Source organism: Penicillium solitum (genome assembly GCF_028829755.1).
Source record: "Penicillium solitum strain IBT 25940 chromosome Unknown utg000001l_segment0_segment0, whole genome shotgun sequence".
Classification (NCBI taxonomy): domain Eukaryota; kingdom Fungi; phylum Ascomycota; class Eurotiomycetes; order Eurotiales; family Aspergillaceae; genus Penicillium; species Penicillium solitum.
In genome coordinates this window covers 5978120-6002100 of record NW_027072121.1, presented here as the reverse complement: position 1 = coordinate 6002100, position 23981 = coordinate 5978120, and the positions used below count along the sequence as shown (strand labels likewise).

The 23981-nt window shown below is 49.4% G+C and overlaps 8 protein-coding genes across 8 annotated transcripts; 4 read left to right on the top strand and 4 right to left on the bottom strand.

Moving 5' to 3' along the window:
- Window positions 1–79: 79 nt before the first annotated feature.
- On the top strand, window positions 80–1687 carry N7455_002275 (uncharacterized protein; the record flags this gene model as incomplete). Its single annotated transcript, XM_040951189.2, has 2 exons — window positions 80–444; window positions 499–1687. The coding sequence occupies 2 exons, from the start codon at window positions 80–82 to the stop codon at window positions 1685–1687; spliced, it is 1554 nt and encodes a 517-aa protein (XP_040818451.2).
- Window positions 1688–2349: 662 nt separating this feature from the next.
- N7455_002274 (uncharacterized protein) lies at window positions 2350–6622 on the bottom strand (the record flags this gene model as incomplete). Its single annotated transcript, XM_040951856.2, has 8 exons — window positions 2350–3170; window positions 3225–3426; window positions 3482–3760; window positions 3813–3919; window positions 3977–5070; window positions 5126–6287; window positions 6343–6528; window positions 6580–6622. The coding sequence occupies 8 exons, from the start codon at window positions 6620–6622 to the stop codon at window positions 2350–2352; spliced, it is 3894 nt and encodes a 1297-aa protein (XP_040818067.2).
- Window positions 6623–7072: 450 nt separating this feature from the next.
- Window positions 7073–9177, top strand: N7455_002273 (flavin-containing monooxygenase; the record flags this gene model as incomplete). Its single annotated transcript, XM_040951700.2, has 7 exons — window positions 7073–7389; window positions 7457–7669; window positions 7723–7880; window positions 7934–8029; window positions 8089–8225; window positions 8289–8655; window positions 8714–9177. 7 exons carry the CDS (start codon window positions 7073–7075, stop codon window positions 9175–9177), a joined length of 1752 nt encoding a protein of 583 aa, XP_040818438.2.
- Window positions 9178–9674: 497 nt separating this feature from the next.
- N7455_002272 (uncharacterized protein) lies at window positions 9675–12723 on the bottom strand (the record flags this gene model as incomplete). The annotated part of the gene is made up of 4 exons (XM_065604248.1): window positions 9675–10393; window positions 10499–11441; window positions 11494–11907; window positions 11974–12723. The coding sequence occupies 4 exons, from the start codon at window positions 12721–12723 to the stop codon at window positions 9675–9677; spliced, it is 2826 nt and encodes a 941-aa protein (XP_065462739.1).
- A 1038-nt stretch (window positions 12724–13761) lies between these two features.
- N7455_002271 (uncharacterized protein) lies at window positions 13762–15864 on the top strand (the record flags this gene model as incomplete). Its single annotated transcript, XM_065604247.1, has 8 exons — window positions 13762–13979; window positions 14027–14509; window positions 14561–14685; window positions 14738–14932; window positions 15023–15261; window positions 15309–15365; window positions 15431–15514; window positions 15568–15864. 8 exons carry the CDS (start codon window positions 13762–13764, stop codon window positions 15862–15864), a joined length of 1698 nt encoding a protein of 565 aa, XP_065462738.1.
- A 128-nt stretch (window positions 15865–15992) lies between these two features.
- On the bottom strand, window positions 15993–17679 carry N7455_002270 (putative MFS transporter; the record flags this gene model as incomplete). Its single annotated transcript, XM_040951771.2, has 3 exons — window positions 15993–16910; window positions 16966–17199; window positions 17251–17679. The coding sequence occupies 3 exons, from the start codon at window positions 17677–17679 to the stop codon at window positions 15993–15995; spliced, it is 1581 nt and encodes a 526-aa protein (XP_040817835.2).
- Window positions 17680–18644: 965 nt separating this feature from the next.
- Window positions 18645–20029, top strand: N7455_002269 (OSBP family protein; the record flags this gene model as incomplete). Its single annotated transcript, XM_065604246.1, has 4 exons — window positions 18645–18704; window positions 18752–19077; window positions 19129–19183; window positions 19247–20029. 4 exons carry the CDS (start codon window positions 18645–18647, stop codon window positions 20027–20029), a joined length of 1224 nt encoding a protein of 407 aa, XP_065462737.1.
- Window positions 20030–20489: 460 nt separating this feature from the next.
- Window positions 20490–23962, bottom strand: N7455_002268 (putative RNAPII degradation factor Def1). The gene is made up of 2 exons (XM_065604245.1): window positions 23486–23962; window positions 20490–23400 (listed from the first exon to the last, which is right to left on the bottom strand). Exons 1-2 carry the CDS (start codon window positions 23772–23774, stop codon window positions 21059–21061), a joined length of 2631 nt encoding a protein of 876 aa, XP_065462736.1. The 5' UTR covers window positions 23775–23962; the 3' UTR covers window positions 20490–21058.
- Window positions 23963–23981: the final 19 nt, after the last annotated feature.

Sequence of the window (23981 nt, the reverse complement as noted above, 5' to 3'; positions counted from 1 at the left end):
GGATTTAAAGAGGAAGCCATGGCTTCATGATTCTGGCATTTGAGGCTCTGTTGTACAGAGGTGCATCAACTGAGACAACATGACAGTGTCAAACGATATGAAGCTATCTGAGGTTCCATCAAAGCGTGACACGGCGCAAGCAGTCATGGACATTCAGGATGGAGACCTTAAGCACCGTGAGATCCGGGACCTTGATCCTGCTCTCCAATTCATGAACGCAGAGGAGATTGAATATACCCCCGATGAGGCCAAGAAGGTTTTATCCAAAATCGATCGGGTCCTCATGCCCTTGCTCTGTTGGGTCTATTTGATTCAGTTTGCCGACAAAACATCATTGAATTATGCCTCGCTCATGGGCATTCGTGAAGACACTCATTTGGACCCCGACTCGCAGCAATATAGCTGGGTCTCGAGTATTTTCTATGCTGGATATATCTTTTGGGAGTAAGTCTGTTCTCCTGTTGCTATCTTCTACAGGTTGTTAATGCATAAGCCTAGATTCCCCACCACGTATCTGCTTCGCCGCCTGCCCCTGGGCAAATACGCCTCGGCCAATATCCTGCTCTGGGGTATCGCACTCGTCTGCCACGCAGCCACTCATAACTATGCGAGCCTACTGTGCGTCCGTTTCTTCCTAGGCGCATTTGAGGCAACAGTTACGCCCGCCTTTGTCTTGTTCACTTCTTGCTGGTATAAACAAGAGGAACAAGCCAGACGCATGGGCCTTTGGCTCAGTTGTAACGGATTGGCCCAGCTGCTTATTGGGCCCATTGCATACGGCCTAGCGGGTGTACATGGCACTACTATCGCTGTCTGGAAAATCCTCTTTTTAGTATTTGGCCTGCCCACTGTTGTAACGGGTATATTATATTTGTGGTACATGCCCGACAATCAAGTCCAGGCCCGGTTCTTGAATCACCGCGAGAAACTTATTGCCGTTGATCGCATTCGGGGCAACTTCCAAGGAATCGGCAATCAAACATGGAAATGGCCCCAATTCTTCGAAGCATTCCGCGACCCACGCACATATCTTTACGTCCTATTCTCGCTTCTGATGAACATCCCTAACGGGGGAATCACGACCTTTGGCTCTATCATCATTAGCTCCTTTGGATTTTCCAGTCGCATGTCCCTGATTTTGAACATGCCGATGGGTCTCGTGGACATTACTTGCAAATTGGGATTGACCTATCTCTCTGATCGGTTCTTTGATCGCACCCTCTTTGCCATAATCGCCATTCTGATCCCCATGATCGGCGGGATCATGATGATTGTGATCCCCGCTCATGCCAAAGCCGGCTTGCTGGTAGGATACTACTTCATTGGCGCCGCTGGAACTGCCTGGTGTCTCGTTATGGTGATGATTTCCAATAACACCCTAGGGTATACCAAGAAAGCAACAGTGAACGGTCTTCAGATTGTGGCCTACGCAGCTGGAAACTGGATCGGTCCTCAAACGTTCCGTTCAAGCCAATCGCCTGAATATTTCGATGGAAAGCTGATGGTTGCCATCATGTATGCTCTGGCAGCGGTCACCTTGGTAGCAATTCGGGTGATCAACATCCTGGAGAACAAGAGGCGAGACCGCAAGGCAACCGAGGATCCTGATACTGCACATGCTACGCCTGGTTCTGAATTCCTGGATTTGACGGATTTTGAGCAGCCAGCCTTTCGATATGTACTGTGACTGTGATTCTCTACGCTTGAGCAAGGATCATGGTATCTTTGGTATGCCTCATTCGAGTCTTTCCTGACTAATCTTGAGCAAGCAAAGTAGGTAGAATATTCGTATTTACTAGGACTGTACCATGATATCACTTAGGCTCATGGGATATTGATGAGATATCTACTACCTACATGTATCTAGCAAACAGGGCCTTTCCCATTTGTCCTTCACTCGAATTTATTGCATCATTTGGTCACTTTTTTTATAAAAAATATGAATCAATTCTAATATATGAGAAAAATTAAGATTCTAGAGAGTGGGTCGCTCATAGAGATGTGTCGAACTCGGACTATAGCCCCCCTAGGTCCTAAACAGGAACTGAGGTTTTTGTTATGGACTTACACAAGTAGATTTGGACATACACGGCAAATCGCAGAGATTAATGTGTACCTAGGAGGCTTCCTACTATGGAGGGTTTTGACCTTCCATTGGTTTATTGTATATTATTCAACGTTCCTACCATCTTGTCTCCAGTCTCCTGCTCTGTGGATCGAGGTTTTAATTTTTTGAGTAACTACAACCCAACTCTTTTCATAAATATCGAATAGTGTTTTTCCGGACATGGAAGGGTCATATATTTAAGAGAAACAGACAGAATATGTCCAAATACATGCGGTATACTCCTATACCTCCTCTGCCAAGCTCCGGTTGGCGGCCACACTACCGTTGGCGATAGGAACAAACGACGACATGACCGTTGACTGATCCACGGTTAATTTCCTTGGCTCTCCAAGGACTCCATATCCTCCACCACCAGGTGTTTCGATGACGAACCGGTCCCCAGGCTGCACGCGGATCGAATTTTTGCCACCAACGGAGATATGCCGACCAGCCTTGGTGATCCATGTGTTCTTTCCGCGCTTGCCATCAGCGCCGCCTGCCATACCGTAAGGCGCAAAGCTGCGGCGTTCGGAAAGAATGGACACAGACATCGGCAGTCGCAGCTCAACATCTCTGATAACGCCTTCTCCTCCAGGATACATTCCAGCGCCGCCACTTCCATCTCGCAGACTGAAACGACGGAGAATCACCGGATAGCGTCGTTCTAGTGATTCGGGGTCGGTAATGCGCGTGTTGGTCATGTTGGTATGCACGCCACTTGTACCAGCCCAGCCGGGGCCTCCACCACTCCCGCCAGCGATGGTTTCATAATATCCGAACCCATTCTCCCCGTCATTGCCGAAGGTGAAATTATTCATGCATCCTTGACTGGCAGCACAGATCTTGAAACTCTTGAAAATGACGTCCACGATCCGTTGTGAGGTCAATACGTTACCCGCGCACACTGCGGCTTCGAAGCTCGGCCGCAACAGTGACCTGTCAGGGATGATAAGTTGAACAGGTTTGATGCAGCCCTGGTTGAGGGGAATGTCGGAGTTGACCATACAGCGCAAGGCAAAGATGACTGCCGAGTTGCAGATCGCAATTGGGGCATTCCAGTTTCCTACAGTCAGTCAGTTATTGGAATCCCCATAATAAACTATTACGCTGAATGTACCATAAACTTCTGGACCTGTTCCTGTGAAGTCAAAGATGGCGGAACCATCTGATGAATCAATGGTCACTTTGAGCATGATCGGGGTACCATCGTCCATGTAGTCGACCGCGGATATCTCTTCCCCATTGTGATCATCGGCAAGACGCTTCAAGAGATTTCGCACGGCGAGCTCAGCTGAGTCTTGAATAGCCCGCATGTACATCTACTTTAGTTAGCCTAATGATTCATTGTACCCTTGCGTTATCAACGGTAGTTACCTGAACCACATCCATAGAATATTCTTCGATCAGTTGCCGCACGAGACGGATGCCACAGTGGTTTGCAGCAACCTGCGCTTTCAAATCGGTGACATTATCCTGGAAGCATCGGGATCCACTGGATCCCGGGAAACGCGCAGGCTCTATGCATAACATGCGGTGCAGCTCTTCCTCATCGAAGTTACCAGCGCGCACCAGCAGATATGAATCAAATACTGCACCCTCTTCGGATAAAAGCTTTGACAGGGGCGGCATTGAACCAGGGAGTATGCCTCCAACCTGCGGACAGTGTGTTAGTTTTAGGATTAATTATAGCATAAAGAGAACTTACGTCGGCATGGTGACCGCGCGAAGCAGCCCAAAATATTATCTCTTTTCCTTCAGAGTCGAACACAGGCGTGATGACCGTGAGGTCAGGAAGATGAACACCTCCGAATGCTTGATAATGCGTTAGCTGCTGGAATCACACGTATATTTTTGACTTGAAAGACCTACCTGGTGTATTGGATAGCAAAACATCACCATCCTGCAGCTTGCCCTGCCACTCAGCAATCTGTGATCTGACTGCAAATGCCATACTCCCAATCATGGCGGGTACATGGGGTGCGTTGGCAACCAAATCTCCTTCGGGCGTGAAAATCGCACAAGTGAAATCCAACCGTTCTTTAATATTAGCACTGATACTGACGTTTTGCAAAACGCGTCCCATTTGCTCTGCAACTCCCATAAACCGATGGCGGAAAATGGAAAGCTGAACTGGGTTAATGACATCTGCGCTTGTCACTTTTGGACCTGAGGAGCTCACGTCCAGGACCAGTACATCTTGTGTCAATGTCGCCTTTGAGTGCGGACTAACCAGAATTGTCTGGGTTTTGTCAATAACGATAGCTGGTCCTGAGATCTGGCACCCATCGCTCAAGTTATCAAAATGGTATACTGGTGTGTTTACCCACCCCATTGGACTGAAGTAGGTGGATTCCCATGATTTTGGAACCGGGGCCACTGATCCAGAGGCGAGTTTGGAGTGGGAATTCAAAGATTTGTCGGCAGACCCAGAGAATACACTGGAGCCAATCGCCCGAACGCGAAGAGTGTCAACATACACTGCACGGTTGGTAGGAGTGAATCCAAATTGCTGATGATGAGCTTTGATAAATTCTTTCCGAGGGTCGTCGAAACTATCCAAGGAAACCATGATTGAAGTCTCGCTGCCATCGTATCTCATATTCAGGAAGCGGCGTGTCTGAACAATGTTAAACGGCTTCATGGACTTATTACCTCGGGCGGTGTCTGCGAGAACATCCATGTCGCTGTATATCGTTTTAGATGTAGAGTCGTCAAAGGCTTTTGCGCATACCCGCTCTTCCTCGTGTACGAGGTCTGCCAATCCAATTCCGTAGGCAGAGAGGATAGAGGAGTATTTGTGGATTAAGACCCTCTTAATTCCCAGGGCTTCAGCAATAGCGCAAGCATGTTGACCCCCTGCACCACCAAACGATGCGAGGTGATGCTTTGCAACATCATGACCCTTGGCTTCGGTCAAACTCCGAATGGGTCCACACATCGCTGAGTTGGCGACCTGAAGGAAACTGCAAGGAAATTCTTAGTAGCCGAATCTGATGCTTGTATTCTAGATATACTTACCCATCTGCAACCTCTGCCCACGTCAACGTTTTGCCCGTTTCTTGGTTGATAGTGTGAGTGAGATCCTTGAACTTGGCAAGAACAACCTCTCTGTCCAATGGTTCATCCTCATTAACACCAAACACCGAGGGAAACTCTTCTGGAAGCAATCGTCCCAGTGCCAGATTTGCATCGGTGACAGTCAAAGGACCTCCTTTACGGTAGCAGGCCGGTCCAGGATTGGAGGTGGCACTTTCGGGACCAACTGACATGAGTCCATCTTTCCAAGCCAGTATACTTCCTCCACCAGCCGCGATGGTATTCACATTAAGTTGTGGGGCTTGGATCGCGATCCCAGCAGTCGTTGTCTCAAAGATGTGATCCAGCTCGCCGTCGTATCGACTAACATCGGTGCTGGTGCCTCCCATATCAAATCCAATGACAGGGGTTTTCTCTTCTGCGTCGAAACATGTCTGAGAAAATCCGATAACACCTCCTGCCGGTCCAGAGAGAATAGAGTGCAGCCCAGAGAGGCTTGACGAGGGCACCAATCCACCATCTGACTGCATGAACTCCAATCGCGTCCCCGACTTGTCGATATTAGGGAAATTCTTTGAGAATTGTTGCAAGTATTGTTCGATGTTTGGAGTCAGGTATGCGTCAACTACCGTGGAGTTTCCGCGAGGGACAAGTTTTGGTCGTGGAGAGGTTTGGTGTGAAAGAGATATATATTTGAACCCAATCTCGAGGGCCAACTCATGAATCTGTAACTCATGAGTTGGGAAGATATAGGAATGCATGAGGCACACCGCTAACGAGCGGAAGCCCTTTTTATATATATCTTGCAGATAAACCCGAGTACTTGCCAAGTCGATAGGCTGTAGCACTTTAACAACCTCACCAGAGATACCAACGATTGACTCAACTGGCTCTGGAGATTGCAGCTTCACAGTGCGGAGATTCGAGTCACTGCATGCCCCAACTGTCACGCGCTCTTTGACCTCAAAAACGTCCGAGTACAGCGGTTTTGATCGTCGAATTGACAAATCGAACATGTACGGTCGGCTTTGGTTGCCAATATACAAAATATCCTTGAAGCCTTCGGTGACAAGTAAGGCTGTACGCTCGCCTTTACGCTCGAGTAGCGCATTGGTTGCAACTGTTGTGCCCATGCGGATCCATTCTATTAAATTAGCACCAAAAGTAACCAAGCATGTTTCTGAGCTGATGACTCTTACCAACATCCTTGAGATCTAGTTCAGAGCCTCGTGGAATTGAAGTTTTATAGTGTGTCTCCAAAACGCGGCGAATCGCCTCAGTTGGCGCATCGGCATAATTCTTTGGGTCGACAGACAAGATCTTCACGAGAATATCGTCCCCGTTGATCACTTTGCAAATACAATCGGTGAAGGTTCCTCCGCGATCTGGTCTAGTCAATACTATATTAGATCATATTGAGGGGTATCAGTACTCACCAATGGAAATGCGCAACGGCTTCTTGTTGGTACCTTCAGGCATATTGGATGTGATTAGAGGCTCAGTAGAATATAGTAGAATTGGTGAGTTGCCCAGGTAGAACGGGGTAAACGTGGTCTATTAGAGGTTCTAGGTAACTTATCATTAAAGTACAACTCCATAACTACACAAGAGTAGATAGACGATCCCCCCCTCTTCGCGCATCTCTCCGTTGTGGAGATGGTGGAGAAGGAGGAGCCCTGGAGAGGAATGAAGATAAGACAGGACTGGTGGAGCTCCACCAGTCCACCGACCAGCTACAGGAAGTGCGATTGTCAACGGATTGTCCACCATCTATTCGAAAAGCACGAAATGTAGTGAAACGTGCGCTAAAAAGAATGAGTCTCATAAATGCATCAATCCCACGCTCTTATATCTGCTTGACTTGATGAGACACTCTGATCATCTCTCTACTATATTTTATCCTACTTCTTCTACTTCTTCTACCCTAAAATGGGATCTATCGGTGACTATTATGAGCCCAAGGCGGCTAATGGACTTGTCAATGGGATCAAGCCTTACGAAATTGTGGAAGAACCAAGCCGTTACCGTCGCAAAATCCGCATCATCGTGATCGGAGCTGGTGCGAGTGCGTTGAACTTTGCCCATGACATCGACACAAGCTCATTAGACACTGAACTGGTTCTTTACGAAAAGAACCCCGAAATCGGTGGCACTTGGTATGAGAACCGCTACCCCGGATGTGGATGCGACATACCTTCTGTCAACTATCAGTTCTCATGGGCTCCCTCTCCAGACTGGACCTCCTTGTAAGTGAAACCAAGTACCCGTCTTGTCCGAATAAGTAAATGGACATTCAAACTTACCGGTTGGTAGTTACTCGGGTGCACCTGAAATCTTGGAATATTTCAAGGGAATTGCCGATAAGTATGGGCTTCGGAAATATATCCGCCTGGAGCACAAGGTGGTAGGCGCGTTTTGGGATGAGCAGGATCAACAGTGGCATGTAAAAATTCAGAAAGGAGATAATCCTGAAGATGTCTTTGAGGACAAAGGTCACATATTGATCAATGCAAGTGGTGTGTTGAAGTGGGTACCCTTTTCCTTTACGATTGTAACACGTTGAGACTGACGAACTTCAGTAAATGGAAATGGCCAGCGATCAAGGGTCTAGAAACCTTCCAGGGCCCTAGACTTCATAGTGCAAACTGGGACGACAATGTTGAATTGAAGGGGAAGCGTGTGGCTGTTATCGGCTCAGGCTCGTCTGCAGTGCAAATCGTTCCGAACATTCAGTCAAGTGAGTTTTGCTGATTTAAAGTGTGAAAGGAAGTATATTAACGACCAATACAGAGGTGTCATCACTCAAATGCTTCATTCGCAGTGCCTCATGGGTGACTGCCGGCTTTGGTCAACGATTTGCAGGGAAAGGGGGATCCAATTTCAAATGTACGGTTTTCTTCAAGCAGGCCCTATTAAACGTCGATCTAAAATACTGACAATAACAGATAACGAGAAGCAAAAAAGGATACTGCAGAATGATCCTCAGAAATATCTGGCATATCGCAAGAAGATTGAGTCTGAGCTCAACTCCCGTTTCCGATTCATTCTCAATGGATCCGAGGAGCAAGCAAATGCGCGAGCTGTAAGACCCCCGTCTCGACCCAGTGCACTTCTAGCGCATTCCTGACAATGCAACCCTTTTTAGTACGCGGAGAAAGATATGCGGTCCAAGCTTGCCGATCATCCAGTAATCGCAGACTCGATTGTTCCGAAAGACTTTGCAGTGGGCTGCCGAAGACCTACTCCCGGAAATGGATACCTCGAGGCGCTTTGCAGCGAGAACACCTCGGTTGTCAGTCAATCAATTGAAGAGATCACCCCCAAGGGTATTAAGACTGCGGACGGAGTTGAGCACGAGGTCGATGTTATCGTGTGTGCTACCGGCTTTGATGTCAGTTGGCGGCCATCGTACCCAACAATCGGCCGGGAATCTCGCAGTCTGAGTGAAGAATGGAAGAATATTCCAAGGACTTACCTTTCTATCACAGTTCCACATTTCCCCAATTACCTCAGTGAGTCCCTCCGCACCTTCAGCCCTAGAGTGGTAGGATACTAACTCCGGTCGAACAGTCTTCAATGGTCCCTTTGGACCCTACGGCCACGGAAGTTTCCTTCCAATTACAGAGACCATATCCAGACACTTCCTCCAGATGCTCGAGAAAATGTCATCGGAAGGTGTGACATCGTTTGACCCCAAAGCTGAGGCAGTTGCGGATTTCTTTGAACACCACCGAAACTTCATGCCTCGTACCGCGTGGACATCCCCATGTCGCTCTTGGTTCAAGCAGGGGACGACCGATGGGGAAGTGATGATGTGGCCGGGCTCGAGAATTCATTTCTTTGAAACCATGAAACAGCCTCGTTGGGAAGATTATAACCTCGGGTATACAACCTCTAATCGGTTTGGTTACCTTGGTAATGGCTTTGCCGCGCGAGAGTTTGATGGAAGCGACCTGTCATGGTATCTGGGTACGATTGACGGGAATGAAAAGGCACATCTCCCCGACGAGGATTTTGAGGCCTTCATGGTTTAGTGGACTTGGGAACAGATAGATCAACCCTATTTTTGAATCAAACACATATTTGAACATTATTAGCTTCTAACGCAGATGAATTTTAGCACATTTACCATAGAAATATGGCGTTAGTTTTGCGGATCCTCCTGATCAACTTCTTGTGTAGCTGTTTCTGATATCTTTGGTCAATGAAGCGGAACAAAGTTTATTGTCTGTTCAACATTCTGGAAATATATCTCTTCGGACTGGAAGTCTCGAATACTTGATATACATTTATTTAAATATAATTGTTTAAATCCGACGAGAGACCGTCAGCATGAAAATTGACGCTGATTTCCTTTCTTATATGCTTGACTAAGTGTTCGTTTCTCTCCTGCATAGTTAGCTCTTCAACTGGATATATAGATGCAAATTTATTTGATACAGTGGGCTCGAAATTCATTAGCGTGGAAGAAGCGAATGACTATGCAGCGACCTTTTTAATATTTAATTCAAGACACATTGTCAATAGTCTATCATAGTGACCACTGCTCAGCTACATCAGCCAAGCTATCTTCATCTCCAACATTGCCTGGGAAAATGATCAATGGCAGCTCAGTCCATTTGACCTTCCGTCCTCCTTGATCTTGACCCTTAAAATCTTCCTCGCTCTGACACCACCAAATGGGAACCCCAGGCGCCGCCTGTCCCAGTACTTTTGCGCGTTTTATGGCTATACCAGCTGTCGCCGCATCAGACGATGTCACGCCTCCCTTCGCTAGCAGGTATCGAGGGCAAACGCTCAAGTGACGAACAATGTGTACCAAGGCATTCGCGGCTAAGTTGTTGATGTCCAAGTTCGTTATCTGGTTTGATGTTTCAGATGTCCATGAATTGATAGAATCAAGTGTCACAAGGTCTCGGCTAGTCATCACCAGCACATCTTTGCCATCTTGGAGGTCTCCAGACGCACGCGCAACAATGTCTTGCAACACAGGTGAATCACGAAGCATTGTGGGAATGTCGGAGTATTTCTGGAGCTCGACCAATAGAGCTGGCACTTCTACAGTGAGGGTTGTCAAATTGCTCCCTAATCTTTGGATCAATGATTGAACCTGCTTAGTAGACTTGGGAACATAAGATCCCGCTATGATTAGTCCTCCCGTGCGTCTCGTGGGTTCGAGCGTTGGGATCTGTCTCGGTAAAATGGCTGGTTTTTCTGGGATCCCGAGGCGACTAGATACAAAGCTCGCGCCTGTTCGATAGGCAAAACGGAGTTTGTGCTTTTTGCGTACCGCAAGTGGTCAGTTTGAAAGAACTATGCGCTGTAAAGGAGCCAGAAAGAAACAAGGATGATTACCTTCCAATAATGCCAGGCTGAACATAAGCATGTCCTCCATATGAACCGCATTAACGATCATAATTCCACCTTTGGGCACGAGGAGTAACTTTTGTTCGATTGCAGAAACTCCCCCAAGTCTGATATCCTCTAATGTGATAGACAGTATGTCTTTTCTAGAAAATCGCGATCCTGCTTTTTCACGAATCCACTCTCTCAGATTTGAGGATCTGTAGCCAAAGGTTCTATCCTTGGCGAATGGAGTCTTTGCAGCTGGGACTAGAGTATCTCGGTCACCCACGTACTGTACGTCATCGATGGTGTAGCGAACACCTGGCCCAAAGAACGGTGCAAGAATCCATGCGTCGGGAGAGCCAATCGTATCAATATACGATTCAACTTCTTCTAGAAAATGGCCACGCAATGTAGAATCTCCCCGAAGGACAACTTCGAACTTTTTACCGGTCATATCAGCCGCCTGAGAAACGTTTCGCAGAATTTCACTGACTAGCGTGCGAGCTTCGTTGGGAGGCAAGGCGCGACTGTTGGTCAAAATGAAAAAGCCTTTGCTCTCTGACCGGAACTCCGAGGCCAGAAGATCAACATCCCACATGGTGAGGACATTGATATCGTGGCACGTCTGCGTTCCTGTTGGGTCATCGTCGAGAACAACGAGATTGCAGTCTTGCTCGGCTTGTAAATGATCTTGGATGTTGCATAGGAGGGTTTCAACGTTATGCTCAACTTTTGGCAATTTGGAGTACAGTTCCGAGAGGGGAACTGAGTCATATTGGGTAATATGCAAAGGTTCGGTCGAAAAATTTGATGTTGTCCATAACTTGAGGAGCGCTGCTTGACCTTCTCCGCCCATACCATAGGTCACAGCCTGTTGTAACAACTGGAATGCAGTAGCTGTGAGTTGAAGGGGATAATTATGCGTCTGGGCAAGGGTCATCACTTCTTTCTATTGATTTCGTTAGTGGCGTCAATCGAAGCTTTGAAGGGGGCCGACCTACGAGCTTGTTCCGTGTATGTGTGATGGTGCATCCAGATAATAAATCACCAGCCAAAATTTGTGAGGCAACCTTTTTGAAGGACTCACTAGCACCAGCGGCGTTTGAAATAATTGATGTGAGGGTGTTGGTCGAAATGCCAAGTTTATTTCCAAGGGCCAGAGCTTCAACTGCTGCTAAGGTGTGGACGGTCTCCAGTAATTGGCATATCAATTCAGATGCGCGCGAATTATCAGGGCTCTGGTAATGTGTTGTTTCGGAAACCAGAGATGGAGTTTGTGCTAGAAAAATTCGAACAAGACTCGCATCGTCGTCCTTTTCATATCCCATCCGCGCGGCATATTGATATAGTCGTTCTGTCGCAGATGCAATATAAAGAGGGAAGTCCTGAAGGAGACCTTCGGAGGTCACAATTCGCTGATCTGGGTGTCAGTGGAAGAAATTTAATGCCTCCCTAAGGGCTACTATGGGCAGAAGGCTTACCATATCCTTAACAAAGATACTGATGGCAGAGTGAGGGGTCCAGTCGTTGGAGAGCATATGAGGTACTCGATTCTCAAACATCCAACTACACGCTGGGCCTTTCAGAACGGTCTGATAGAATTCCTTTGTGTTCACTCCCAATGTTGCAGCTAGACCCATTGCTTCTGCAGAGACAGCAATATGAACCCCGGCAAGGTGCTGGTTGACAAGTTTGACCTTGTTTGCGGCACCTAGTCCCCCCTCAATCTGGTATAGATTCTCGCTCATTGACTTCAAGATTGGCTGAGCGATATTCAAAACATCCGTCGGGCCCGAGGACAGAATGGTCAGCATTCCTCGAGCGGCGCGTATGGTTCCACCGGACACAGGACAATCCAACAACTGTATGTCTGGTCTTTGGAAGTCTTGATGGATACGCCCCAAGTTTTCCACCGGAAACCCTGGAGCAACGGTTGAGGACAATATGACAATCGCGTTCTGTGTCAGACCAAATACTGCGCCCGTTGAGTCGGCGAAGAATGCATCCTCGGTCTGCGCAGAATTCGCAACCATGCAGATAACGAACGATGCACCTTGAACACATTCCCTTGGATTAGAAGCAGCCGCACCGCCCATGGCGAGCAGTTTCTCTAGGGCCATGGGATTGACATCGAATCCGGTCACAGCGAAACCGTCTTCGAGCAAGTGTACGGCCATTCCCATCCCCATGGCACCCAAGCCGATGAAGGCAACATTTGGCTTAGGAGCCATTCTCACAGGTTTGACTTGTATCTTTGAAGTTGTTGATGTTGAACTGGAGAATATGTGGACAAAACAGTGCAGAACATGCGAAATTCACTGTTTCTATCAGACCTGACGAAGTGATGAGATGCCCGATTTTTTTCCGGCCAACAACTTTAGAGATTAGTGGTTTGGCGTGCTAAATATCCCATTCTCGCATATCCAAGTCACTAGATCTAATTAAGGAAATCCCCAAGGGCGTTGAGAAAAAAAGAGCTCCACCACTCCACCACTCCACCGTCACTCCACTCTCTCTCTTTCTCTCTCTGTGTCCCTTTACCAGTTCTCATCGACCCTAGACTTGCGCACCGCGATGCGAGAACAATGGGGAGTCAAATTCCAGCCTGTTTGCGTTTTCCTACCAGTTGAGGAAAACACTCGCCCTTACATGATACATACCCATAAACCCTTCACTGACCCAACACAATCTATGTACCTAGGTCCGTACGCTAGTGAAGCATGTTATCGCAAGCCATGATGCGAACAGATTTTTTATTATCAGAGGGGAAATGAAACCAAATCAACAATTCGATCTCCTTTTGATTACTCGAGATGATTTGAGTTTGTTCTAAATTCTTCAAAGCCTCCAAAGAGTCGGCACAATTATTCCCGGCTCTCACGCTCATTTTCGCTTAGACGTGCTTTGGTACAACAAACATACCGGCCAAGGAATTATTTAGCTGTTTCATTACTTGGAGCAATACACGGAGGGAGCTTTTATAATATTCAAACCCATTCTTTAGGTGAAGTAAATCGGGGTGACGTTGAAAGGGAATCGGAGTTGACCCGGATCCACCTGATGCAACTGCAACATTGCGCTTACACCTGGAACACTTGGACATTTCAGAGAGATTAGTTAGATAACCTCTTAGACTCTACCTAGCGAAGTATGTTCTTGCCAACGAACATTTGAATGTAACAAAAGATAAGGCAAGTTCGATAGATGCGGGGTAACCTATCCCGGGATATACTATGTAAGGAATATCTTGTCCAACTTACCTCCCCAACATGGCGAACATACATGAAAATGATACGAAAAACGACGCGACAGTTGATGTGACCTCGGCTGCACAACCACATTCCACCTTGGAGGAATATGAACGACTCTTCGGCGTCGACGAGGATGCGTATGAACAACCAACAACCACTAGGAAAGAACTCTGGTCATACTACCTCTATTACAATGGAGATAACGGTGTCGGTCCGGGTTCCTACAGTCAAGCCCTGTAGGTACAATAAAAAACACCAGAATTTCCCGACTAATCCTGTGAAGCTTCCAGTGGGCCTTGAATGGCGCCGGACATCAACCTGGCTCGAATCCACCCAAAGCCTGCACCGATTCATCGGCATGTGTAGTGCCGTGGGCGGGAGGTACGCGATCTGTATCTTCGGTGGTTCTTATTGCCAATGGCCTTTGCTTTACTTTCATGACGGTGATATTCGTCTGGCTAGGAAGTGCTGCGGACTACGGAACTTTTGGCCGATGGCTTCTTCTGGCGTTAACGGTGGTCTGCTGGGCACTGCAGTATGGCATGATGTCCATCCGACATCCGAGCCAGTGGCCAACAGCGATGGGCTTGTACGTTGTGGCATACATTGCCTACGGTGCAACCTTAGTATTCTACGCTGCTGTATTTCCCCGTCTAGCGCGGTATACGCCGCATGTGCGCAAAGCGAGAGAAGAGGATCTCAGAGAAGGAAAGATAGACCAGGAGGAATACGATACTATTGAATCACTGGAGAGGAATCATATCAGGTGAGTTTGGTCCTTTTGATCTCCTATCTAACATGCCGCTAACAATAGTAGCAACATTTCCACTGCACACAGCAACATTGGATACCTACTCACGCTCGTGCTTAATCTGAGCGTTCTACTTCCACTACAGAATAACAGTTTCTCGAATAACCTGGCACTATGTCTTACCAACTCATGTAAGCTTTCTGGGCAATCCAATAAACAGTCGGACTATCTGACCTTCTACAGATTGGGTCGTTCTTGGCATCTGGTGGTTCATTTTCCAGCAGCCAAGGCCAGGTCCGAAGATACCAAAGGGGTCAAGCTACACCACCATCGGGTTTAAACAAATCTGGCTGGCCGTTCGAGAAATCAGGTCTCTTCCACAAACATTTCTGTACTTTTTTGCCTATTTTCTTCTTGCCGATGGCCTCAACACTACCGGTAAGTTCTTTCCTTATTGGCTTGCTCCAAATGAGACTCGATACACCTACACCCATCGATTAAGATAGGAAAATATACTAACCTCAGTAGGTACCCTCGTCAGCATTATCCAAAACGATTCTGTTTCATTTTCTTTCTTGCAGATCACATATCTCGGTATTACCCAAGCTGCCTGTTCGATCACTTCAACGTTCGGCTTTTGGTATATACAACGGTACTTCAAATTTAAGACGAAGACCATGTTTTTGTTCACCAATTCCTTCAGCGTTCTCATCCCCTTTTGGGGAATGCTGGGGCTGTGGACCAATCGCATCGGGTATCACAATAGGGTATGTATCAGCCCCCAACTGAGAGTTTACAGCTAACAGCCGTGGAGTGGGAGTTTTACTTCTATAATGTCATATTCGGGCTTTTCCAGGCTCCATACTATGCAGTAAGTGGAGATTTAAATGGTATCCAACATGGTTCATTTCCCTCCGATTTCTAACATTATGCCAGTACGCCCAAACCATGATCAGCGAACTGATGCCACGCGGCTACGATAATATGTTCTTCGCGCTTTTTGGAATAACTAATCGTGCAGTAAGTCGAATGTCTTTGGTGCTACATTTCCTTCAAGTGCACTAACCTTCTAGTCTTCAATCATCGGCCCCAATGTCATCCAAGCCATCATTAACAATACCCACAACAACTGGATGGGCTTCCCATTTTTGTTCGCCATTTGCGCTGGGGCAATGATCGCTATCTGCTTTGTAGACATCAAAAAGGGCCGTGAAGACTGTCGGAAATTCACCGAGCAGCGCAAGATAGACCGTGTCGTGGCGGAGAGTGGTCTAGATCCCAATGATATCGCAAAGGGGAAGCAACCTGTTCGTAACGAAGATGTCCTCGAAGTGCAAAATGAGCACGCGGGCACTTTGGTGAGTGACTAAACGTATATATTTTGGGAACGCTTGGTTTACTATTCTCTATCTCTCTTTTGGTTTATTTTTATCATAACAGCATTCTATTATTAAGCCTTACAAAGACTCCCCCACTGAGATATTCCAAAATTGAGCATTCAAGCCTCAGCCTTTGTCGTATCCTCCTGTATATTTTCGGTGTTCTCCACGCCCTTCCGTTGGTTCTTCTTTTCGACCTTATCCCGCCATTGATCGCCGAAAACAGTCGTGAGCCATACACCCACCCCAGACACAACCAAAAACAGGGCGCTGATCGTACTAAACCACCCCACTCCCATACTCTCTACCGCCGGAAGAACAAGTCCGGACCCCAGAGCACCGAACACATACCGTACCAGATAGCTACCGGCGACGACTTCGGCACTCCGGCCACTCGACTGCATAACATCTAGGCTGTAGGTATTCAGACTAGGGAAGCAGAACAGCTGCGCCACTCCTTGGAAGAACATCGCAAGGACGGGGACGGGAATTCCACCAACTGCCTTCTCGACCGTCCAACCGTAGATCAGGATACAGCCGGGGATGACACCACCCAAAAATATCAGACAAGACTTCAGTCTGTCTTCGGGGACTCGGACACCACCACGCTTGAGGATCCATTTCTTCACAGTATGGTCTGCCCACCTTCCACCCATGAGTGTGCCAACGAGATACCCACAGCCTGGCGCGATGTAGAACAACCCGGTCTGGATAGGGCTGGTGAGATGGAAGCGTGGGTTGAGTACGTATCGAATCGGAGTCAGGAGGGAGTACTGGTTCCAGACGAGAGCGCCGGCAGCGATACCGGTGCAGAAGAGGTTGGGGTATTTAAATAGCATGATAGCAACTTGGAGGGGAGAGATCCGGTGCCAAAGGTATTTGGTCTTTTGCCACGTCGTCTTGTCGGCCATGTCGCCTTTAGTCAGATGCGGGTAGGTTTCGGGGAAGAAGAAGAAGACGAGGAGCATGCCGCAGCCTCCAAGAGCTGTCTGGAGCCAGAAAATCACTCGCCATGAGCGAAATGTGACGATCACACCCTATACTCGTAAGTCAGCGGGTTTTCTCAGGGCTGGGTTTATAGAGTAGACGTACGCCAATGAATGGTCCAAAGGCTGGCCCAATTAGGGTTCCTGACAAAAACCACCCCAATGCTGTTGCTCGTGCTCGAGGCTCGTATACATCACCCAAAGCTGAACTCCCAACGACCAAGAAGGATGTTCCTTGAAATGCAGTCAAGATGCGGAAAATATAATATGCTGGGAGGTTGGGTGCTAGAGCCGTGCCGATGCTAAACGCAAAGAACAAGAACGCGCTAACAAGGAAGACCTACTCCCAATTAGCTTGTTACTTCAAGATAAACTTCTGCTCATTACCCACCGGACGTCGCCCCCAGACCTGACTGAAGGGCCCCCAGAAGGGAGCCGCGATGCCCATGAATGCCATATATAGCGCATTGCTCGCGTTTATCACACTTCCTGTGGTGTTATAGGTCTTTGCCACTTCAGGTATAGCAGCTAATATAGAGGTGGAGGAGATGGGAGCCAGGAAAGAGCAGAACGACAGGACACCAACGATAATCATTTTGCGGGCTGGTGAAAAGCGTAGATATTGTTCCGCATCGACCTCTTGAAACTCATCATTGGCAACCATGTCATGATGCGAGACATGGCTCTGGACGTGGTCAAGACTATTCACAGCTCCTTCTCGTTGTGAACGCCGGGATTGAGCTCTCTGGATTTCGGATTCATCCACCGAAGACTGAGATCGCCTCTCCTCGCTGGAAGCCTTCGAGGTAGTTGGAGACATGGTTGGAATTAAGAGCTAGTATCTGCTAGCTTGTGGTAAATAAGATCTCTCTCGTAGTGCAAATGCAAAAATACGAAAAATAAATCTCTGCAATCTTTCTTAATATCGGCTTCCTTCCGAGATCATGCTCGTCGGATATATGCGTAGATGCGCAGAAAGGTCTTCAATTGTAATAAAAAGCGAAGAAATGGATGTCAATGGATTGAGTCTAATCAAGTCAACAGCAACGAGATACGTAGACTTGAAGCGTGAGTCATAAAAGAGAAATTTCAATGCCTCTCTTCCCTATCATCTGGGAGTATCGGCGGTTTGCTTCCGACATAGCGTTCTAGAGGCCAGCAGCCCCCCGAACAGAGGGCTTGATATCATCTCTCAGGGTCCATCCTGCCCAATCTAGAGGCGACGGACCAATGTGATTCGGGGAGAAGACGGATAGGGTTGCCGAGTAGGGCAGAGGAGCGGAAAAGAATCCGGAGCTACCGAGGGTAGGTCTGTGAGGGAGATACGGTTACTCCGTACGGAGTATATGCGGAGTACTCCCGCGCACATGGAGAATGAACGAAAAACGTACCTCAACCTTTTAGAATCAATCTTATAATTCGGAAAATTATGCCTTTGAAGAGTCCAAGCAGATTTCAAGCCTAGACTCCCATCTTATAGCCTAGCATTGGCCCTAGTGAGAGATGGTTATTAAAGAGTCTTTCGCATGTTTCACGTCAGTATGTATATCAGTATATATATGAATACATCATCTAACAATGAATCTCATTCCAAAGGAGCATCTGGAAAAACTACCCAATTCGGTGTTGTGGCTGTTCACAAAAGACACAGCCCCTGCCATGACGTTATCCGCTTCTGACCGCCAACGACCAACTTCGTCCCTCCACCTCTCCCCACACTCCTTGTCTTTTTTCTTGGAGATTTCGAGTCCAATTTGATAGCTTAAGAATTCATTCTTATTAAATATGTCCCCTCAGAGCCAGGTCCCCCCCAATAGCAAGGGCTCATGGACAAGTTTCCTAAAGGCATGCAGGCTCATGTGTTTGAGTATACTGGGCTAACAAATTTCTAGTCGATCGCCTCCTTCAACGGTGATCTATCCTCGTTGACTGCTCCTCCCTTCATCCTGTCTACTACCTCCCTCACCGAATACTCCGCCTACTGGGCTGAACACCCCGCCGTCTTCGTGGCACCAGCCAAGGAGGCCGACCCCGCGAAGCGTGCTCTCCTGGTTCTCAAATGGTTCCTTAGCACACTGCACCAGCAGTACTGCAGCCGTAGCGAGAAGCTCGGCAGTGAAAAGAAGCCTTTGAACCCATTCCTGGGAGAGCTGTTTATCGGTAAATGGGCGGGTGGCGCGGAAGTGGGGGAGACTGCCTTGGTCAGTGAACAAGTCAGGTATGCGAGACTACTTCTGTTTGGAACTACAACCCACTGATTGAATCATAGCCACCACCCTCCGGCCACAGCCTACGCAATCCGCAATGAGAAGAACGGCGTTGAAGTGAGTGGATCAATGTTGTTCCAAGTAATCGAGGGGTGCCAATAACTGACAATACAACCACAGCTGCAAGGATACAACGCGCAGAAGGCCTCTTTCTCCAGCACTATCCTCGTAAAGCAGATTGGCCATGCGTTGTACACCATCACCCCTCCCGGGTCCGACGAGAAGGAGCAATACCTGATCACGCTACCCAACCTACACATCGAGTCGCTGATCTACGGCTCACCCTTCGTCGAACTGGAGAAGTCAACCAAGATCGTCAGCAGCACCGGCTATGTCGCCAAGATCGACTATTCCGGCAAGGGCTGGCTGAGCGGCAAGAAGAACACCTTCACCGCGAGCCTGTTCAAGGAGAGCGAGGGTGAGAAGAAGCCCCTTTACACCGTAGAGGGCCAATGGTCGGACAAGTTCTCTATCAAGGATGCCCGCACCAAGGAGGTCGTCGACTCGTGGAACTCCAAGGAGAACCCCGTCACTCCGCTCGCCCTGGCTCCCCTCGAGCAACAGGATCTGTACGAGAGCCGACGTGCCTGGAGCGACGTAGCCGCCAGCATCCAGAAGGGAGACATGGATGCCGTGTCCGGATACAAGTCGCGCATTGAGACTGCTCAGCGCGAACAACGCCGCCTTGAGAAGGAGGGAGGCTACGAGTGGGAGCGCCGCTTCTTCAACCGTATTGAGGAGAGTGCCGACGACGCCCAGACCCAGCGTCTTGCTAAATCGGCCGATCTTGCTTTCGAGACCGATAAGACTGGTGGTATCTGGCGCTTCGATGCTCAGAAGGCTGCTGGAGCTAAGCCGCCTTACCACAAGGTTGGCGGCGAGGGTCTCGGCCTCACTGAGTAGCTTACCTCCGGGCCTGGATAATTTTCTTTGGCTCATCTGAATTTGTCTTGGGGCCTTACTTGCACTACATAGATTTGACCTTTTGGATTCCTATCCTGCACCGTGTCATCCTGCATTTCGATTGTATATAGTTCCCAGTCCAGGTTGAAGCCGAAGCCGTGCACTTGCTTATATGCTTGGACTTGGCGGCTCAACCTTTCCATCTAATGATATGGTATCTTCAATTATATTGGTGGTTTACATCTTGATCTTAATGGAAGTACATGTTGAAGCTGAATGTGGCGTGAAGGACGAATGTCTAGTACTCTCTTTTGACTACAAGAGTTACAATGCCAAGGCGTACAAACAATACTAGAACAGTCTCCATATTTAGGTGCCATACTGGATCGTACAGGACATACATAATTCGTGACACTTTTAGCCCAGAACGCAACTGAGCATTGGATCTACCTCTACCAGACCCATTCAGCCATACATCATAATCATCGACCGATATTGCACATGGCGAGGAGGCACAAAGACAGAACAACAGAAGAGAGAAGTAGGTAGTAAAAAAAAAAAACTGGAAAACCGTCCGCGGAAACAAGTGACACACCGGACCCGAATAGACACCGACTAGGTTATAGCGAGAAAACAAAAGGAAAAACAGAGAAACCTAGAGAGGAATTGGTGAATTTAATACAGAGACCGCATCAGATGGGAGCAGTAGTAGCAAAGAAGAGCAAGACGGCTGAGAGGAAAGGCAAGGAAACAAGAAAGAAAACAAACAAACATCAAGAAGACAATCCCCCAAAGTAAAAAAAAACCAGCCAAGCTCCCCAAAAAAAAGAGAAGTAGAGATTACACAGATGTTGAGGAGAGAAAGACGAAAAGATGCCTGGGCTATGTCTGTCGTTTTTGACAAGACACGAGGTTTCTTTCCCTGTAAAGTGGACAAAAAAACCAACCCCCTTTTCAAATCATCCGTAAATGCAACGCCATATGTGTTTGGTGGGTCATTATGTCTCCCCTTCGTTTCGTTTTGTCTTTTTAGTGGCCGTAGTTGCCACCCCAGCCGCCACGGTTAGAGTTTGCATAGTAGGTACCGAAGCTTCCACCGTAGTTGTTACCATAACCAGAGGCCTGGTGAGCCTGGGTGGCCGCGCCCTGGTGACCGAGTCCTCCGAGTCCACCGTACTGGGGGTTCAGCTGAGGGTAGCTACCGAAGGACTGCTGGCCTTGCTGACCCTGAAGTGGGGGGAGACCAGTCTGTGCCTGGGGCTGACCGGGGACGCTGTTGGTAGCGGATCCCGGGCGGTTCTGGGCGAGGGAGGGGCTAGGACCGCCAGCCTTAGGGGCTTCAAAGCCCTTGGTCTCATCAGCGGCAACGGGGGGCTGTCCAGCGATGGGAGGGTTTTGGCCAAAGCCGCCCTGGGAACGGCTGAAAACGTCGGACATTCCGGTACCAAATGCGTTGGCACCAGTAGCAGACTGGTTGTCGGACTGCTGGGCAGATCCAGTGCGGCCGTAGACAGAGTCGCGGCCGGGCATGGCCTGGCTGAAGCTACCGGTGTTTGCGGGGGAAGATGATTGCTGGTCATAGGAGAAAGCACCGTGGGGCTGGCCGTACATGCCGCCCTTACCGGCGTAGGGACCATACTGGCTACCATAGCCGTATTGCTGGTTGTGCTGCTGCTGCTGCATGTAGTGGTCCTCATACCGGCGAGCATCATCGTACCTCGGGCGGTTACCGCCACCGTACTGCTGCTGCTGCTGCTGCTGTTGCTGCTGCTGGCCCATCTGGTTCATGTAGGAAGCGTAGTGGGGGTTGTTGTAGTAGTTAGGGTATTGGTAGCCATATGTGTGCTGCTGCGCAGTTTGGCCAGGCATATGCTGAGCAACGGGGGTCTGCTGAGTGGCGCCGGGGACGGTGGGGTTAGGAGTGTTGTGTCCGCTGTTCGTGGCGTCAATAGGGCCGTAGCGGTTGGGAGGCTGCGTGGTGGGAACCTGAGCCTGGGCCTCGGCACCAGAGACACCAAACCCAGCTGCGGCGCGAGGACCGGCGGGGGTATCCTGGGACTGGCCGTAAGAGCCATAGGAGCCGTAGTAGGGGAAACGCTGCTGCTCCGCGGCGTAGAAAGGAGAGTACTCGCTGCCGGTGGTGGCAGTGGGCTGAGCAGGGGCCTGGTTGGCAAACGGCTCTGGGATCTGCGGCTGCGGCTGGCTCACCTGCTGGGTGAACGGATCGAATGGCTTCTGCTGGGGCTCAGAGTAACGAGCGAAGTCGGTGAAAGAGTCGGCAGAGGCGCCCTGGGGGACCGGAGGCAAACCAGGAGCAGGACGTCCAGCGGCACCAGTCTCCATCGAGTGTGGTGCCTGGGTCGCGGGAGGAAGAGAGGCACGGGGAGCAACAGGGGAGTGCTGCGGGGGCTGAGCGCGGGTCTCGGCCTCCTCGCGGTTCTCATCAATATCAATAGCATCACCGTTCAGTCCCATGCTGCCGAATTGAACTGCAGCACGGTCCACTGCGTGGTTGCCAGGCATAACCACAGCCTGCTGCTGTTCCATCACACGGCGTTGAAGACCTGGAGTACGGCCCTGCTTGGTAGCGCTGGGAGGGTAGGCAGACGAAGGGAAGCGGGAAGGAGTAGTAGCAGCAGCGGCAGCGGCCGCGGCCGCGGGGTCGATACCACTTCCAATGGTGCTTGCGGCGGTGGCGGTGGGAGCGGGGGCGGATACATCGGGAATTTGTTCGAGGTTCGTCTCTGTCAAATCGCCCTTGGGAGGGTTAACAGCGGTGGTCGGAATGGCAGGGATCACGGGGTGGGTGGGCTTGGCGATGGGTGTCTTCTGGGAGGCAGCGGGCGCAGTCACAGGTTCAGGAGCGGGGGCGGGGGGAGATGGCTCGGCTACAGGTTCGGCGGGCTTCTCAACAACGGGAACAGGAGGAGCGGCTTGAGGCTTCTTTTGCACCGGAGGAGCGGGTGGTTTGGCGAAAAGACTCGCCCACCCCTTCTTTGTGCCCTCAGGAATCACACTGCTCTTAGCCTCGGTCGACTCCCATTCGCCCTCGGCTGAAGGCTCTGCAACGGTCTCCTCTGCCTTGGGCGCAGCCCACTCCGATGTGACAGCAGGAATAGCAGTAGGCACCGGAGTCTCTACAGCAGCGGACACTGCGCGAGTTCCATTTGTAGCGGCTCCTGCACGACCTCCGCGACCGCCACGGCCCCGGTCTGCGCGAACACGTCCACGACTCTCTAATCCACCACGACCACGGGTTCCACGAGCGGAAGCTGCAGTTGTCTCGGTCGAGGCACTCGGGGCCTCCTTGGGCTTAGGGCGAGTCCGGTCTGTGGTCTTCTTCTTGACCTCACCCCACTGAGATACATTACCTGCAAAGCCAGTCAGTCACGGTCCTCGAATCACAAGATTCGATTGATTTCGAGTCGGGAGGATTGGGGTTGACGGGAACTCGACCTTCACTGATGCGCTCAATTGCCTCCAAGAGCTCGCCGTTCGAGTCTTCCAGTGCGAACACCAGATCTTCGTCCTTCCAGTCTGGGAACATTTCCTTAAGGGTTGGGAGAGTGTCGGAGTACTTCTTCTTCATCTGTCCAATTTCACCCTCCTCAAAGGATGAGATGTCTGAGTTGTCATTTGCAGATCTGTTTCCACCACGACCACCTCTGGAGCTGAAACCGCCACGGCCACCACGGGCGGATACTCTACCCCGCGAGGCGGAGGATCGGTTCTGAATATCGGACATGTTGATTGATGAAGATGTGTGAGATGTGAGAAGTATTGAGGGAGGAAGGAGGTCACGATTCGCAAGGAAAGGCTATTGAAATGGAGCACCCTCGCAGAAGAGGAACAGCACCAGAACCACAGGCACGGGGGCCAGAAGAGACGAAAAGAAGAGGTAAAATCAAAGAGATTAATTGGGGGGAGAGAGAGAATGCGTTAGGAGATGACA

Bases quoted from the DNA above. Each gene is read 5' to 3' on its own strand.
- N7455_002268 (XM_065604245.1), bottom strand. From the start codon at position 23,774: ATGTCCGATATTCAGAACCGATCCTCCGCCTCGCGGGGTAGAGTATCC. The intron at 23,401-23,485 runs GTCGAGTTCCCG...CTGGCTTTGCAG, and splicing joins AATTGAGCGCATCAGTGAAG to GTAATGTATCTCAGTGGGGT.